Source organism: Rhinatrema bivittatum, chromosome 17, assembly GCF_901001135.1.
Source record: "Rhinatrema bivittatum chromosome 17, aRhiBiv1.1, whole genome shotgun sequence".
In the NCBI taxonomy this organism is placed as follows: Eukaryota; Metazoa; Chordata; class Amphibia; order Gymnophiona; family Rhinatrematidae; genus Rhinatrema; species Rhinatrema bivittatum.
This window is the reverse complement of record NC_042631.1, coordinates 43,449,582-43,468,494: the sequence shown is the minus strand read 5'-3', so window position 1 is coordinate 43,468,494 and position 18,913 is coordinate 43,449,582. Positions and strand designations below refer to the sequence as shown.

General features: G+C 41.4%; 1 protein-coding gene across 1 annotated transcript in view; it reads right to left on the bottom strand.

Annotated features, from left to right (window-relative positions):
- The window catches only part of LOC115079493 (kielin/chordin-like protein), a 189,244-nt gene that overhangs the window by 134,853 nt on the left and 35,478 nt on the right, over positions 1-18,913 (bottom strand). Inside the window, exons 14-17 of the mRNA XM_029583118.1 lie at positions 14,622-14,665; positions 10,336-10,513; positions 3,962-4,066; positions 1,213-1,253 (exon numbers count right to left, since the gene is read on the bottom strand). Of these exons, the coding sequence (XP_029438978.1) occupies positions 1,213-1,253; positions 3,962-4,066; positions 10,336-10,513; positions 14,622-14,665 (368 nt within the window). The remainder of the gene's footprint in view (positions 1-1,212; positions 1,254-3,961; positions 4,067-10,335; positions 10,514-14,621; positions 14,666-18,913) is intronic.

The following is an 18,913-nucleotide window of genomic DNA, read 5'->3' as shown; positions in this document are numbered from 1 at the left end:
TGGTGCGGACTCCGCCCCGATTTAGTGATCGCGTGCAATCGCCTTGGAAAATGACCCCCTTAATTTATTCCATGCTACTGTTGCTTGTAATAGCAGTGGCTATTTTCCAAGTCAACTTAGTTAATAGCAGGTAATGGACTTTTCCTTCAAGAATTTATCCAATCCTTTTTTAAACACAGCTACATTAACTGCACTAACCACATCCTCTGGCAACAAATTCCAGAGTTTAATTGTGTGTTGAGTGAAAAAGAACTTTTTCCGATTAGTTTTAAATGTGCCACATGCTAACTTCATGGAATGCCCCCTAGTCTTTCTATTATCCGAAAGAGTAAATAACTGATTCACATTAACCCGTTCTAGACCTCTCATGATTTTAAACACCTCTATCATATCCCCCCTTAGCCGTCTCTTCTCCAAGCTGAAAAGTCCTAACCTCTTTAGTCTTTCCTCATAGGGGAGCTGTTCCATTCCCTTTATCATTTTGGTTGCCCTTCTCTGTATCTTCTCCATCACAACTATATCTTTTTTGAGATGCGGCGACCAGAATTGTACACAGTATTCAAGATGCGAGAATTGTACACAGTATTCAAGGTGCTATTCATTGTACATGGCGAAAAGTATGTATGTTGCAAAAATATGTGCTCATTTTCAAGCAGCTGAAAATCCACTTAACGTTTATACTGGATATGCCTGACTTAAGAGGGCCAAGTCTATTTTTCCATGTATAAATAGCACAAGTCTTTGAAAAAGTACCTCTAGCTATAATGTATCCTTTTATGTAATACTGAATACTAACGATACATATGCATATAAGATGCAAGAAATGTGAAGCATTTCCTTTGGTATGGGGTATTAGTCCAATCTCTACTTGCTACTGCTTGAAGCCCCCTGCCATGGGAATTCCAACGTCATAACATTTTCTAGATAGCAATTCTTCTTTCCATCAGCCTTGCAGTCACATCTGTGCAGTCTTGAAAATTCATGTAATTCAACTTCATTTTTGTTGGTCCAATGTAAGGTATCACAACCTACTAATATTGCTATTTTCTCCAGGACCAATAAATCTACTGGAACTCTGCACTACTGTCTTTAGATCAAATGTAACTCCTTGAAGACTGAGTGATTTCTAATTTGATATTATCCTCATTCAACAAAAATAAGCAAATTACATGAATAAAAACATATTTGTTAGTTGCAAATTCATTAACTTACTTGATACTCTTTTCCGTTGAACACACATACATGTTTTGCCTCTGTGTGGGAAGTAAGAGGAAAAAAGTGTAATCAACAAGTTATATTGTAGAAATATTCAATATGTATTAATTAATTATGTATATTTGTTAGTGCATCGGCTGAGACCCCCAAAAATAAAAAAAATTTTAAAACCCTTACCTGATCCATTGAGTATCTGTTGAAGGCCGGGTCCCAATGCTGGGGTCTCGGCCTAGGCCAGGGCCCGGACCCAGGCCAGTCGCCATGACCCGATCCAGAGACCAGGTCCCGACATTGAAGCCTTGGGGCATGGGCCTGGGCCCAAGCCCGACACCACAATCTGACCCAAAGGCTGGATCCTGATGTCGGGGCTTTGTCCTGGTCCCAGGCCAATGCCAAAACCCGAGCCAGAGGCCGGGTTCCAACGCTGGGGACTTGGCCCAGACCCTATATAAGTCCGAGGCTTTGGCCTAGTCTGAGCCAGCAGATCCCCACCAGACTGGGTAAGTGGGGGATGACGGGGATCCTGGCTCTGTCATTTTTCTGGGAGGCTGGGAGGGAGGGAGGGCTCATGTTCATTTTTTGTCTGTTTTGTGGTTTTTTTTAATTGCTTGATTTGGTTTTTTTTTCACACAAATGAAATGAATCAAGCAATCCATGAACAGAAATTTGTGAGAAAAAAACCTCCCTAAAATGAACCGAAAAATTAAAACACATTTTTTTCCCTTCATATCCCTAGATACCACTGTATAAATTATTAGTAAGTCTGAGCCTAAACGTTCACATTTATGAGGATGATTACGAATTTTCATTCAGGTAACCAATTCTCTGTCTATCTTGGTGCCATACAGAAATGGTTGTTCCTCAACAGATTGTATTTTAAACATCTCTAAAACAGAAATCTGTTGGTTATATAGAAATTAATTTAAAAATTAGTTCCCACAGTTTGAGTTTGGTGAGCAAAAGATTAACATCTCTTCTTGTGTACATGATCTCAGCATGCTACTTAATCCCATTATCAATAAAAGCACATATATGGAACCAAATTAAATCAGGATATTTAAAACTGTTTCTAGAATCTGATGATTTTTAACCAGTTCTCCAAACTTTGCTAGTCTTAGGAATTGACTATTGTAATTCTCTGCTACTGGGACTTCCAGATAGTACTCTGAGAGCCGTGTGCTTTCCATAACAGGCCCTATTATATGGAATGCAATGCCTGAACACCTAAGAACAATGATAGAAACTGAAACATTCACAGGCCTGGATTTTCTAAGGTCACAGACCTTTTCGCCATCAGCGCCTTCAGCGAAGTCGTCACGGAGTCCGTCCCGACTCCTCCCCTTCTGGTGCAGACTCTGCCCCGATTTAGCTATCACATGCTAAAAAGGACTTTTCGCATGCGAAAAGTCCCTTTTCGCGTGCTAAACCTTTTGAAAATGACCCCCCTCAGTTATTTCAGCAGTCATACAGCCCAGACAGTCAATAAGCCTTTAGGATAATTTTTGCAGTTATGATCAGAAATATGATTTTGCATTTACTGTAATCTTATGTCAATTTATGTTCCAGTACTTAATGTATTCTTATCTATGCCATTTTAAGAATAATTATTGTTAATTCAATTCTTGGCTCTATGTAAGTAATATTAACAGTAATTTGGACACCATCCTGCCATCCATACGGAAGGGAATCTTGGATTTACAATTATTACATTTGGAACAGAAATTGATTTTTAAATTAAAAACTGTTTCTAAATGGTTTGAATCTCAATCTAAATTGGACAGCATTTCTTTGAATTCTTTGATCAATGTATATATCAGGGTTGCCTGTGTAGGATTTTTTAATCCACTGCATTGGTGGTTGGTTATCATTTGATTGCCTCCGCCTTTAAGACGTGCTTTTTGTGTTGTTTAAAAGCAATTTTGATTCTTTCATTTTTGTCAGTCTTCTCTGCAAGGAATTCCTGGGGCCTTCCAGCCTTTCGGAATCCCCTGCAACCTTCACCAAGATGCTGGGGCCTGGATTTATGCAGCTGGACAGAGCTGCACCGGATCCTTCCAACCTCCCCAGGAATCAGCCACTTATCCCTTCTATGGGGTATTGTTAGGTGAAAGGGACAGGAGAAATGCCCATGCATTCCGACCCCATCCTGACTTTTTCAAAATGGCACCCGAACCAGAGAGCAGCCTAAAAATGATATTAAAATAGTGTTGGTTTCAAGACTGCCTGGCACCATTTTCTTGTACGGCTGTACAAAAATATGACTGTGCATGAAAATGTTTCCAGCTGTCCCTGAGACTGGTGCCTTTTTGATATTATCTTGGTGCCACTCTCAGGGTAGGCATCATTTTTAAAGAGTCACAGCAGAGGCAGGAGTGAGTGGGAATCACTCCTGCCCCCTTCTCTTATCAGGAAGGGGTAAGTAGGGGGATCCCAGGCCCCAGCTGATTTCTGGGGGAGAAGGGTTCAGAGGGGCTCAGGGAGGTCTCGGCTCATCCAAGCTGGCTAGGCCCAGGCCCATTTTATTAATGAGAGGAATCAAAGGTCCTGACTGGGCTAGGCTGAGCCCAGCTGGAAAAGCCCAGCCCTGGCTAGTGTCAGGGGCAGCCTTTTGGGTTTTTTTTATTTCCTGAAATGAAAACACCCCAAAATGTAGGGGGTCTTCACAGGGGCGATATGTCAGCTACAGTAAACACGTTATACAGTACAGCACTGCACTGTCAGATCTAAACTGTAGCACAGAACTCACGGCACTGGACGTCTGGACAGCAGCTATCAGCTGCAGTGGTTTCAACTGGTTCAAAACCTAGGTTGCATGTTATCTGGGGGGAATTGCAGGTTCGTATATCACACTCTGAAAAACAAAACAAGGATAAAATCAAAGTTAATTGAACTTATCCTGATTAAAGTAAAAGAAGTGCAGCACTCAAGAACACTTAGAGGTCAACATTCAGCAAGCTGGCAAGTGTCAGAGTTTTCTGAGTAATTACCCAAATAACTCTAGCTGAATATTCAGCAGCCCTTATCTTCTGCTGAATATACTTAGCTAAAGATACACTGATAAAATTAGCTGGGTGACTTTTCCGCTCACTGGCTCACTGAATATTTAAAAGATTAAAAAATAGCATTTTTAGCAGTGGAGTCTCCCACCCTTCCCATCCCCCAATCTCATTAAAAAAAAAGTAGCAGCAGAGCCTCCCACCATGCCCCCTTCTCTTGAAAAAATTAGTGACCCAGGCGGGGCTGATCCCACCCCCTCCTCTAATATATGCCCAGAGGTTTTCTCCATTACACACAAACCTTGGAAGCGCATGGTTCAGAATGATGTATATTTGAAGGATACTAACCCAACAGGGAAATTAACGAGTAGACAGAGTAGAAATATTCCAAATTACCCTTGTCAACAGTTAAGCAGATTGCTAAAACAAACTAAAAACATACTGTATGCAAATGCTAGAAATCTAGAAAATAAGATGGGTGCAATGGATTAAGCAAGAGTTAAACTAGTCCCTGCACAGAAGTCACCTTTTTCTTTAAATCACAATGTAGAATCTTACTGGTTTCTAAAGGAAACAGAACCAAAATGGCCACTGAGGAGAAATACATTCCCCATAGTCCCTTGCATTAGTTTCCCATAGATCAAGAGAAGGAAGTAGCTCAGTGATGATGATTCAGAACAATCACCCTAACTGGCTGTCAGGTGTGTTAAGACAGGTGAGATTCAAGGACAGAGAGAGACTGAGATAGAGGCAGCAGGCAAGCCAGTTCCAGGATTCATGGAAGGCGAGGAGGACGGAGAGGCCCAGGCAGAGGTAGAGCTGTGCCTAAACTTTACTTTATCTTAAAGCTAAATCAGCCTTTAAGATTATTTTTCTCTCTCTAGTATCCCTTGTAGAGTAGCATGTGTGAGAGAGGACAAGAGTACCTGCTTAGAGTCTATAGCACTAGAGGATAGTTCTGGGATATTTTATCCTGGCTGTTAAGATATTTGAGAGTTGCAGCAACTTGTCAGTGGTTTTCATAACTTGAAAATATATGTGCAAGTGTTAATAAAAATGTCATAGTGAGATGTAGAGGATTGTGACTGTTACTCTTACAGGATAGCTAGTGGGATTGAATGCTGCTACACAATTAAAGGTGAATGCTTATAGACATAGAGAGAAAGGTACCATGCCCTCCACAGGACCCCATCCACTGGTAACTGAAGAGGAAAAGAGTGCTAGAGGAAGAGGACATGGGCCTTTTCTTCAGCCACCAGTGGGATGCAGTCGAAGCAGAGGTGGCAGGATGTTCTCTCCTGCCAGTAGATGAAGAAGAGGCCCAGCGGACTGCTGGCACCTATCCTCCTGCTGAAGAAGAGGTCCAGAGTGTGAGAAAGCCTATGTGTATGTGTGTGGGAGGAATGGGGGTTGTGGGTGTAGGAGAGAGCAACTGAGTGTGAGAGTGCATGTGCATGTGCATGTGTCTGTTAGAGTGAGAGAGACACTGAGCATGAGAGAGCATATGTGTGTGTGTGTGTGTGTGTGTGTGTGTGTGTGTGAGGGAGAGAGAGTTCTGAGTATGACTGATTACGTGTGTGGTGATGGAGAGAGAGAGCCACTGAGTTTGAGAGAGACTGTGTTTATGAGGGAGAGAGAGCCACTGAGTATCAGAGATAACATGTGTGTGTTTGTATGTGAGGGAGAGAGAGCATACTGAGTATGAGGGAGCCTGTGTGCAAGTGTGTATGAGGGAGAGGCATCCACTGAGTGTGTAAATGAGAGCATGTGCATGAGTGAGAGAGTTGATGAGTGAACGTGTGTGTGAGGAAGTGTGCATGACAGTGAACATACGTGAGTGTTTGTGAGACAGATCATGAAGATGTATGTTAGAGTAATGTATCAGAGAGAGGGAGGAAATAGTTTGTGCACCCTCTCTCTATCCCATTAATTCATTACAATACCAGGGTGACTGGAAACCAAAAATTCCCAGGGATGGAAAAACAAAGGATTTTTTTTATCCGTTAGTTTTAATTATTGGGTGTTATTTGAAGTGTCTGCTATTTTTAAATATGTATTGGTGTTTGGTAAGTTTTTACAAATTTTCATATGAGATTTTAATTATTGGATGTTATTCTATTGTTCAGATGTTTTGAAAAATGTATCCTTTTTATTAGTATGATTGTTTATATTTCTTGATTTTGTTGTTCAGTGTTCTATGTGTAGCAGTAACGCTTCTGTTTTTCTTTTTTTTTTTCTTTTCTTTTTATAATTTCAAAATGCAATAACATTATAAGCATGTTACAGAAAAAGGGGAGATTACATCCAATTGTAAATAGGCATTAATATAAATTAAGAAATATTACACCTTTTAATCTCCCCTACATTTATAAGAAAATAGGAGGGGGGATCCCAACAAGTTTGAGTGATTATCTAGAAACACATTATAAGAAATAAGGAGCCTTCCATTACCTTTCCTAAGCCAGAACCTAAGGGCCGGATTTTCAAAAGGTTACACGCGTAACCAGGCTTACGCTCGCCGGGTCTATTTTCAAAAGGCCCAGCGACATGCGTAAAGCTCCGGGACGCGTGTAAGTTCCAGGGATTTACTAAAGGGGCAGTCCGGGGGTGGGGGCGGGGAGGGAGCAGGGTCAGAGGCTCCCGGAACAGCGGCCATTTGCCACTGTGGCTGGGATCGTGCGCCGGTGCGCGCAACTTCAGCCCCGGGGCTGAAGTAAGTTTTCAAAGAACAGTGAAAAAAAGAAAAAGGTAGGATGGGAAAGGGCAGGGGAGGTAGGGGAAGGGAAGGTGGGGTGGGGGGTAGGGAATGGGGGAAGGCATCGTGGCTCAGCGCAGGCTCGCATGCAAGGCGCACAATTGAGCACCCCCTTGCGCGTGCCGACCCCCGATTTTATAACATGCGTGTGCCTACGCGCACATGTTATAAAATTGGGCTTACTTGTGTGCGCGCCGGGTAGCACGCGCGCACATGTACACCTGCGCGTAAATTTGAAAATCTACCCCTAAATATACTTAGGAGTGTTCATTTATGAACGAACTTAATTGCATTGGGTCATAATATACATACTTCGCATTTTGGTATTTTAAGATATGCTTCTGTTTTTCTAGTGTTGCACTGCATACAAGATCTGGTTTGTTATGGTTTCCAGTTCAGTTTTTATATTTTATGGTCTCTTTATTCTGTATTTGGTGAGGAGCTGTCTGTGTTCTGCATGTGCGACTGAGATGAGGTATTCTGATACGGGAGGATTTTAAAAGCCTTGCTCGCGTAAATCCGCCCGGATTTACGCGAGCAGGGCCTTGCGCACCGGCGCACCTATTTTCCATAGGCCGCCAGCGCACGCAGAGCCCCGGGACACGCGTAGGTCCCGGGGTTTTTGGAAGGGGGCATGTCGGGGGCGCGTCGGGGGCGTGTCAGGGGGCGGGACCCGATGATGCTGCATTTCGGGGCGGGGTGTGGTATTTCGGGGGCGGGGCTGGGGCGTGGCGCCGGCCTGGGGGCATGGTCCAGGCCTCCGGACCAGCCCCGGGTTGGAGGACGGCGCGCCAGCAGTCTGCTGGCGCGCGTAGATTTACGTCTGCTTCTCGCAGGCGTAAATCTACGGACAAAGGTAAGGGGGGGGGTTTAGATAGGTCCGGGGGGATGGGTTAGGTAGAGGAAGGGAGGGGAAGGTGAGGGGAGGGCGAAAGAGAGTTCCCTCCGAGGCCGCTCCGATTTCGGAGCGGCCTCGGAGGGAATGGAGGCAGGCTGCATGGCTCGGCGCGCGCCGGCTGCCCAAAATCGGCAGCCTTGCGAGCGCCAATCCAGGATTTTAGAGGATACGCGCGGCTATGTGCGTATCTTATAAAATCCAGCGTACTTTTGTTTGCGCCTGCTGCGCAAACAAAAGTACGCGATCGCGCTGTTTTTAAAAATCTACCCCATAGTGTGTAGTTTCTGTGTAGGGATCTATAACAGCCTAAGTATATTGGTATTTTAGGGCCTGGTGTATTTCCAGAGCTGCCTCTTCATAGGTAGGGTGGTTACTATATAAGTCCTTGGAGTTAGTGTTACAGTATGATATTTTTGAAATATAGGTTCTAAGTTTGTTTTGTGTTACTTCCCTAAGTGTCTGGAAGTGGAATGTGTTGGCACTGCTGTTACTGATTTGGCAACATAATTTGAAAGTTGTTTTTTTTATATGGTGAGTTGTAAGAAAGCTAGGCCCATTGTTGGGGGACTTTGCATGGATGCAGATTGTGTTACAGTATTGGAGGTGCAGGATTTATATTGAGATTCTGTCCCTTCTTGTATAGACTTTACACTGTTTTTAAAACCGGGGACCGCAGCACACATCAGCCTGTTATCCTCATAACTTTAATGCTGATCCAGATGAGGAGCAAGGCTGTAGATCTCAAGTTTTAGGGCTTACGGGACAGGGTGAGGGGTCCGGGTCAACAGGTGGCATGCAGGACGAAGAACCAGAGGGGTCTGGAAGACCTCGATATTAAATGGACAAACTGGGGGACTAATTGGAAAAACAGGGTCGTCCCTCGCACGAGCAAGTTTTAAAATTTGCTGACATGTGCATGTAAAAGCCGACATGGTCCTATTGAAGACACAGGCTTGCTAGCTGTGCTTGAGTAACCTCTTAAAATTAGGAGCATACTCACGTGTGGTGGGTGCATTTTAAAACATTCGCATGTGAGTGCGGGCGTGATTAAAATTCTAGCGTATCCTCGCTCGCACGCTGATAAGCGCGTGTATGGGTGCACTCACACTTGCTTTAAAATTGAGCTGTTAGATTAAAAGCCTTCTTGGGACAGAGAAATTCCTACAGAACCTGAATGTAATCTGCTTTGAAGTGCCTGAAAAGTGGAATATAAATCAATACATTTTGCTTTCAGAAGGAAAGAGGAACAACTGAACTGTTTCTGGTGGGTGGCAATTTAGTGTGTTTTCACATAGCAGAAGCAGGGGTTTGGGTATGAAGTCTGAAGACCCTTCTTAGCATGGCATCAAGATTCCTATGGAGCCCTTCTCTCTTTCCCCACCAAGTAGGTAAGCCTGCACTCTCGCACTCATGCACTGGTTTTATGCATCTTTTTCTTTACAGCCACTGGGGATCTGGGCCTTTTCATTTATTTTAGGGTGTTGCACCCCTCCCTTGGTGCCTGGAGCTTATAGTACCGGGGGGAGGGAGACACAATACGAAAGCATAACATTTTCCATCGGCATGAACTGATAAATTATAAATTGTCTCAGTCTGAATTAGAAAATTGCACAGTTCAGAATTTGAATAAGTGAGAATTTTGACACTAGGAGAAACATGCAAAGGCTAGAAAAACCTGTTTTCCCAAATTTAGATTTCACTAGCACTCGATGGGTGTGCATTCTAAGGGAAAGAGTCATATTTGAACCCAGAGCAGAGTTTCCCCAGACATACTGCTCTGTGGCTTAAGGCACCCCAAGCACATCCCATGTCAGCTTCAGGCACTGGGAGACAGGATGGCTTCCCACAGGCAGAGGGGACATGAGGGTGGGATATTCAAGTTAATGACCATTGTGTGGCACTGTCCTTCTGTTATGGTAGGATACAACAGTTGTCATTGTTTTTCTTCATAATATATTGAAGCATTTTAGTTAAAAGACTTTCATAATACTCAAAATTGTTTACAAAGCATCACACATTTTTATAAATAGACTGCAAAAAATCAGCTCTGACTTCTCCCATTCTTGGTGCACAAGTGTTCCTGTTATTCCCAAAACCAAAAGGCTGATATTCAGCGCTACTGAGCCAGATCAGTAGTGACTTATCCCGCTAAGTGGTGACCGCTGAATGTCTAACTGTGCCAGATAAGTAGATAGTTGGATAAGTTGTGGTTGGGTAGTGAGCAGATAGGGGCTGCACCACTTATCTGGTTAATTCAGCTGAATATGCAGTGATATTCATACTTATCTGGGTAATTGGATAAGCAGACCTACCACTGGTCAGGTCTAACTTAGCCGGATAGTACTTATCTGGCCATATAACGCCAAATATGGGGATATTCAGCAGCACGGCTTATTCAGCTAACTCAGCTAACTCACCTAAATGGATTACTTTGAATATTGAGGCCCGAGTATTTTGTAAAGAGATCTTACCACACACGTTCTCAAAGCAGCATGGATCATTTGGAAGCGGTTGTGGTTTGAGTACTTCTCCTTTTTGTGTACATTCAACATCATCAGGTGGTAAATCACATGTATAGTTTACAACTGACAGAGATCCTTTGCTGTCATATGTATAGATGAGGCAGTTCTCCTGCCATGTAGTTTCAGGCTGGGAGGATGGAAATAAAATAATTGTGTTGAATGGAGTTTGAATTCTTTTTTGCACAAGCTACAATGTGTAATATATGCAATAACACTCATATCAAGTGATCACTGGGAAAATGTCCAGTAAGTGGTGAAGCACCACTCACATGTCCTCATCGTATCCTGTCTGCTAGGTGATTACACTATCATGTTTCCAACAGTCTGCCCTCTTGTGAAAGGAAGCCATAGGTTAGAGAAAGCCAGATGCAAAATTACTTACCGTAATCACATAAGGTTGCGTTTCAGAGACTTCCAGGGCCTAACACCTAAATTAGCCCTTTGAAAACTGATAGTGTTCATGTCCAAAATGTAGGTGTCTATTTTTCACAAATTCCTAAATATAGGTCTCTAATAAGTGGATGTTGCCAGGGTGTGAGATTAGGCTGGGGAAAGGAAGTTAGCCACTGTGTGCTGATTTTAAAGTGTTAGATACCTTGCTACGGTGGCCAAATCAAGGCACTGCCAGAGCAGCCCTACATCTTGTCATCCAGATCCTCCATTCCTCTCACCGCTTTTAAAGCTTGAGCTGGGGGAAGGTGGATCTACAAAAAGGGGCTGATGGCCTCTCCCCCTCATCATCCCTCTCACCTGCTCAACTATAATATTAATGCAAAATGTGTCCTGCAGCTCCACCTTCCCTCCCAGCTTCAAAACCATGAAAATATCAGGGGACCTCATCTCCCCACCCTCCCTTCCTTTTTTAAAAGTTTGGGCAGCACAGTCTTCCTCCCTCTCCACAGTAGTTTTTTGTTTTTTTTTAAATCAAAGCGTCCCCATGGCTCATCTCTGATCTCTTGCTCCTTTCCTGCAGGCAAAAAAAAGTAAAAAAATGTGCCTGTCTAAGGTCCCCCGGTTCCCTCCTGGCTGGGGATTCCTGACCCCGATCCTTTTTTGGGGTTAAGTTCTTGCAGTTGCCATCCACCAGCTCTCAGCAGCCCAGCTCTCTAGGACACTCACTGGCTCCATTCACTCTGTCCATCTGTGGCCCTCTCAGAGTTCAGCCCAACCACCTCACACAAAACATTTCACGAGCACTTCCTCCTGGCTCACCCGCAGCTTCCTGAGACGATAGCTTGCCTTAAAGTTTACCCACCCCCATGCCAGGGCTTCCCAAACCTGTCCCGGGGACCCCACAGCCAGTCGGGTTTTCAGGATTTCCATAATGAATATCCATGAGATAAATTTGCATATCACAGAGCCTCTCCATATATGCAAATTTAACTCATGCATGTTCATTGTGGATCTCCTGAAAACTCGACTGGCTGTGGGGACCCTTGGACAGGTTTGGGAAGCTCTGCCCTATGCTTTCCCATTGGCTGTGTCCTAAACAGTCTTCAGTCTCACTAATACTTAGGGCATTCTGATTTTCCTGGAACTTTTTTCACCAACCTGGATTCTTTATTAACTTATTTTCTTTTATTGCAGCTGGAGTGGAAGGTGGAGGCTTCTATTATTTATGTATTTATTTATTAATGTATGTATTTATTTATCTGCTTATTTATTAGAAGAAGACTGTCACTCCCCTGGGACTTCCTGCATGGGATTACTTGGTGGAAATGGTAAATGAATAAATAAATATATAATCCCAAAAGATTTAAGAACCCAACCTAATCTTAAAACTTTCAAAAAAGACCTAAAAACATGGCTGTTTCACAAAGTCTACATTGACATTCAAACCTCACATCATCCTAACACCCAAAGGAACTAACAACCAAATCCACAAAATAACTTGCCTCCAAACAGCACCAAACAAACCCTCCTCACTCAAAAATTGATTCTCTTCTGGACTATAAATGATTAATCTTTTGTTTTATATGCATCCTGTTATTCCTTTTTTCACAATTGTTAAGAAAATTACAATTTGAATCTTGTAAACCGTCGTGATGGCTTCACCGAATGACGGTATATAAAACTCAACAAATAAATAAATAATAAATGTCTTCAGGAAGCCAAAGGGGTAGGTCCTGCAAAAACAGCACTGCTTCCCCTGATGCTCCTGGAGGTTCAATATGCGTGAGAGGAAGGGTTCACTGTATGGTGAATTTTCAAAAGCTACGTGCGTAAAAAAAATAGCACTCATGCATGTAAACTAGCATCTTCGTCAGTATTAACTGTTTTAAAAACCTCAACATGCACATGTAAATCAGGGTCCACGAGTATCTTTACACATGTAAAAAAGGGGTGGACCACAGGTGTTCTGAGGAGGGGCCAACATTTATGCTGAAAAGCCAGGAGGGTCTTCACAAGCTGCAGATGGACCTCGAGCATGTTAGAATATCCCCCAATTTACGTGTGTAAAAGCGGACTTACAGGGGTAAATGTGTCAAAAGAACGATAGTAAAATCTACTCACAAATCTCTTTAAAATTTGACATACAAATATGCAGGTTTGTCATTTACACACACTTATCTGGCTAAACTCTGACTTTTCCGGCTAAGTAGTGCCTGCTGCTACTAAGCCAGATAAGTCTGAAATGTGTTACTTGCCATTTAAGTAGCATTCGTTTTTTGGATTTGTCCAGGTATGTAAGGTGTGACTATAGCTGGCTAAGAAAAAAAAATAATGCTACTTAGCCAGATAAGTCTTAAAACTTATACTCCTAAATTAGATAGCCAAATAAATAGAGCTGTTAGACTTATCCAGCTATCAGATTTAGCTAGATAAGTAGCCTCTGTTGGAAACAGGATGCTGGGCTTGATGGACCCTTGGTCTGACCCAGCATGGCAATTTCTTATGTTCTTATGTTCTTATTTTAAGACATCTGGCTAACCAGTGCTGTTTTTAGACTTATCCGGCTATATTACATACCCAGATAAGAACAAAAATTATTTTTCAGACTTATCCAGCTATGTTAGCCTTATAAATTGGAACTTATCCTGATAAGTCCAAACTTGCGCAGCTCAATGTTATTACATATGCAAGCATGTTTGTGTGCATATGTATTCATATTTTATAACCTGTGCATATCATTTACGTGCAGGTTATAAAATACTGTAGCAAGCTTGCATGCACTCATAAACATGTGTAAATGGGCATACATGAGTGGTTCTGAATGTTATCCTCCCTCTGTAAGACTCACACATAGCTCATAAGACTTGACATGTCAGCATTTGAAATCAGCATTGTAAGTACCAGAATGAGGCAGGATGTGTGGCCTAACATTTTTTTTTCCTATTACTGGGTTACTTGGCAATTATACAACTTGAGAAATTTATAAGGCCCAGTCCCTATAGCAAAACCAGGTAAAAAAAAAACAAAAAACAAGTCTATTGAAGAGAAACTTCTTACCATTAAAAGTGATCCTATTTGCATCCATTTAGATATTTTTCATCACTCCCAGAACATCATGTGAAATTTTAAATCACTAAAACTAAAATAAATTTTGGGAGCAATTCTGAAAATTGTCCAAATTGATACAAAGTAGTTTTATTAACAGGCTCTTCACCAATTTTCAAATGAAAAATACAAGCAAACTTTCCCTGTGAAAAATATCCAAGGCATAATAAGCTGTTGATATTTTTCTGCTGGTATGTTTTCCTTGAAATGAATTTACGTGGGTTTTAAAATGTAAAGAACGTGCATTATTTCCCTCTCCATACCTACAACTGGACCATCTACTTTTTACTCAGCTAAAAGAACATGCATTGTGGATCCCTGCATGCACTTTTAGCTGAGTAAGAGCTGAACAATTTTCATCCAGCCAGTTTATCAAATTAGCATTTGTCCAAAGAAATGGCTTCTGAAAACCGTCCTCTGCTATTTCAGGTACAAAATATATTACAAAGAACGCATCAAATCATACAATTTATAATACACAATACAATAAAATTGGAAACATAAAGATAAAAACTAATACACACTACACTGCCAGCTAAATCATGTGTCGCTGTTATCAAATATATAATGTTTGGATGTGAGAAGTCAAATTTTTTGCAAGAAACAAGACAAAATTTTGTAGACTTTGAATAGATTATTTCTAAGCAGTTTACATTATTGACATTATGTGACAAAGGTATTTCAAGTTATTATGGAAAAAGCCAAAAATTTTTTTGGCCATAGTTTACTTTTCGTACCTGATGCACGTCTCCATTGGGCGTGACAACAACTGGGACTATTTCTGTGTGGGAAGAAAAAACGACATCATTATGAAAATGCAACAGCTAGCTGTGACATATATTGTCAGTAAATTTGCATGATCATATATTCATAATGTTACGTAAATAAATGTTAGGAATCACTGAATGTTAGCAAACGCACAGTAAGTTTCTCTGGCTACAAGGATTACATGAAAAGAACAGGCCATTCCGCTTCAGCAGGCCATACTGAACAAAAGGAAGTCAAGTCAGTCCCAGACACTTGGATTATGTCATCATCCACAAGCTGGAACTCCAGCAGCAGTGAACACTTGACGCACATTATTCTGTTTTCCTGTCTTTCTTTCAAGCTTTGTTTTTATTTGTCCAATGATTGTTTGTAAAGCAGTAAAAAACAGAGAAACTTCATCTTATTTATTTATTTAAATAATTTATATACCGGAGGTTCCTGTATAATATACATATCACCCCGGTTTACAAGGAACAGTAACTATCGCTACATTTAGCGGTTTACATAGAACAGAATATTTAAATCTTGTCAAAGTACATCAACTGGACAGAGTAAATGAGGCACAATGTCAAGATCCGAAATCCAATTAAATCATTTCTATTCACACGGTCCGTGTCGGGGGACTGTTGACCTGCACTAAAGATTGGCTACTCTGCTGACACATCATAAGAATTAGTCAATAAATTATTAAAAATCTCTAAAAATGTGCTGGACATTTTTAACTGTTTAACCTTCCCTTTACTGGTTGATGGCTAACCTTTGATGGTTGGGTTGATCACTTTCTATGTTCACATATTTGTTCCAGCACAACTTTCCCCAAAAACTTTATCTTACAGCAGTCCTACCAGATATGTTTAAATGTACCTTTTATTTCATATCCTCTCCAACAGCCAGGAGTATCCAACCATACTTTTTTTTTTTTATTTGGCTGGTATTGTATTGTGTCAACATTCATAGTAAAAACAGAAATGGGGTGGTCCATATTCAATAGTTTATTTAGTGGACAAGTTAGGTGGATAACTTATCCTGGATATTCCGTGGGAGAAATGTCCCACGGAATATCCTCAACTAAAGATATCTGGCTAACTTTAACCAGATAACTTTAAGTATAACCGGATATTTTGTTGAATATCATCCTGATTTTAAAGCTATCTGGCTATGCTTAGCCGGATAACTTTAGATATTTAACAGGCTACATTCAAAATACTATAGGAGACTTTAAAAATATATTAATGGCAGGCCCGCTGGGTCTCCTCCTTCCCCCCCCTCCTCCCGAAGATTTAAAATGTCAGAGCTGGGCCCTGTCATTCCTTCCCTGCCACCACTCGCTCCCAGGTCTGGGGAAAAATCTCAAAATTTGATGCGTTTCAGGGCCCTCCCGTGTCTCCCCATCTCAACCCTTACCCTCGCACTCTCCCCTGGTATCTTACAATCTGTTTGTTCTTCAGTCCAGACAACATTAGACCTGCTCTTGGACCCATCTAGATTTAGGGAAGAAACTCTGTCGTCTCCGGAACACTCTAAGCCACTCCTTTCTGATCCAGCTCATTCTTACCCGGCTAAAGACTCATCTGGCTAACTTTTCTCCAAGTAAGAAAGGCAACATTCAAAACTAGCCATGTAAATAGATTACTCCCAAGTTATCCATTTAAACGGCTTTGGATATTGACCCACCGTGTTTCCCCATATTACATCTCACTCAGAACCTGCAATATTCATCTGCAAATTAGATTTCCATTTCTTAGAGATTAAAAACAACAACAAAAAAATTACTGAAATCAAAGCTTGATTTATTGCCTTTTATTTAAAAGTGTTTCAAGGTCCTTAAGAAGTATTTTTAGAAATCTTCTTAACAAGTGGAGAGAAAATGTTCCAGCTGCAGGAAGGAAAACCCTGGAATTACTACTAGATCCAATAAATCTCAGATCCTCCTAAGAAATAAGCAAACCCTTTTCAATATGACCTATTGCTTTATGTATTCCAGCATTCGGGAGCCAGCCAAATCTTTCTGGAGTTATCTTATTGCTGTTTCTTACCCTTTATTTCCAAGATTTATTAAAGTAACTGCATGAAGCTTAAGCAGTCAAAGGTAAAATACAGATTGTCAATAGAAAAATAGAGACAGTATTGAATTTTTAAAAGAAATTTTGAGGATATAAATTGCTGGAAGACAAGGAGAGTGCTCTGATTGGAATTCACTGAAGGTTCATCTTATTTTCTGAGCACACATACAACATATTTTTTTAAAAAAACATTAAAATAAATAACACATAATAAAAAAGATGAAAGGAAAATAGAAACATTTATTTCAAGTTTTCACTTCTATTGGAAGTTTTAGGTGATGACATAATCCAGACTGTATGGGATTGACTTGCTTTCTTTATCTTGCATGTAATGTTTTCATATTTAACCAAACTGTTTTTCTGTCACATCTATATAATTTATCGAGTTCTTGGAATTGACAAATCCATGTGAAGGCTGTAAATTTCTGTGAATTGGCGAATCCTTCTCAGATTTTAATAAAAAAATCAAACGACTTTGATGAATCCAACATACACTTGCAGGGCCATTTCTCAGTTTTAGAAGCACCTTGAATAGTTGAAGGACACAAGTTTTTGAACTACAGTAGCTCAAATTGAAAAACTGGCACCCTCTTTGAAGGGAACAAATCGAACTTACAGCTCCAGCTAGGGCAAGGGTAGCCACTCCGGCCCTCAAGAGCCACAAGCAGGTCTGCTTTTCAGGGTACCCATAATGAATAGGCATGAGATAGATTTGCATGGAATGGAGGCAGTGCATGCATATTCATTATGTATGTCCTGAAAACCAGACCTGGTTTTGGATCTTGAGGACCAGAGTTAGTCGCCCCTGCTCTAAGGAAAGTTCTGGGACTTTCACTCTTTTTCGCACTAGCATGCAGCCACACCTTTGATAGCTGTTTCTTTAAGGCTCAAATATTGGACATAACATCTCTGGGATGACATATAAAATGTATTCTCTTTCGCAAGACACTATTTTATGTCTTTAAATGCACAAATTTCTTTAAATATTTCACATGCTAGTTCTTCTAAGAAATAAAAAGTTTAAAAAAACTAGATCACAAACATGTTTTTGAAAAGCTTTTGCACATTTCTATGATCTTATGCTCTTTCATCCCTTACTTAAATCTTAAACTTCATCTCTCATACCAGCTATGATGGTAACTTTCACAGGGGAACCCGGGAACACATTGCTGCGTGTCTGTCGGCACTAGCCCAGAAATGCATCCATTTTATAACATGCAGTACCTACTTGTGTATGTTATAAAATAGCCTGCTTGCACGTATGTGTGCGCCCAATTTTGGAAGTGGGCATGCACAACCGCACAATATCAGGTTTCAGCCACGCAAGTGGGGGGCATTTTAACATGCCATGACCAGTTTCACCAGTTCATCCCCCACCGTTCACCCAGTCTAGAGCTAGGTCCTCGAAACCCCACTTGTTCGTTAGCCTGCACTCCCCCAGTTACCCCAGGCCCCTCAAGCCTCTCACAGATGCCTGCTTTTTTGTAAACATACACCTCCTCCATGGTGGAAATAAATGAATGCGGCATTGGACCTTGGTGTGTGTGTAGGTACTTGCACACGCATCTCTTGGCCTTGCCCCAGAACACCCATGCCCTGCCAACACCATGGCCCCTTTTTGTTCAAAGTGCGTTATTCGCGTATCGGGAGATGTGCGCACATGTGGGTAGCTTTTAAAATCGCGTGGACACACACATGTCCTACATGCGTGTACATCTCCCGGTTTTGGCGTGTGCCCAGCTTGGAAAATTCACCTTTATCTGCATAGGCCTCCTTTCAACTATATATTAGCTTTTCTTGCTGCAATATGAACTTTCCCAGAGCAAAAAACTGATATAGTATACATATATATCTTCCTCTGATGAGAGCAAAGATTGCAAGGGGACAAGTATAAAACATGAACTCTTCAACAGTAACTGCAGATGTATTTCACCAACATGATGTCTGTTGGGATGGAACTGAACTGAATTCTTCCCTACAAGTTGTCTGGCACTGAGCAAAATGCATCATCATACAGTCCTACCTGGAGGGTTCCTGTTCCCCTAAATCATGAGGAGCTAGGAATATTTAGGACTTCACAAGATTTTGGAACCAGACCAACTTGTTGGAACTAGATATTTGTATTATAGTTGTATTGTAGTTTGCTGTTGTTTGACATTCATTATTTATTCTAACTTGCCTAAAGCACGTGATTGTTG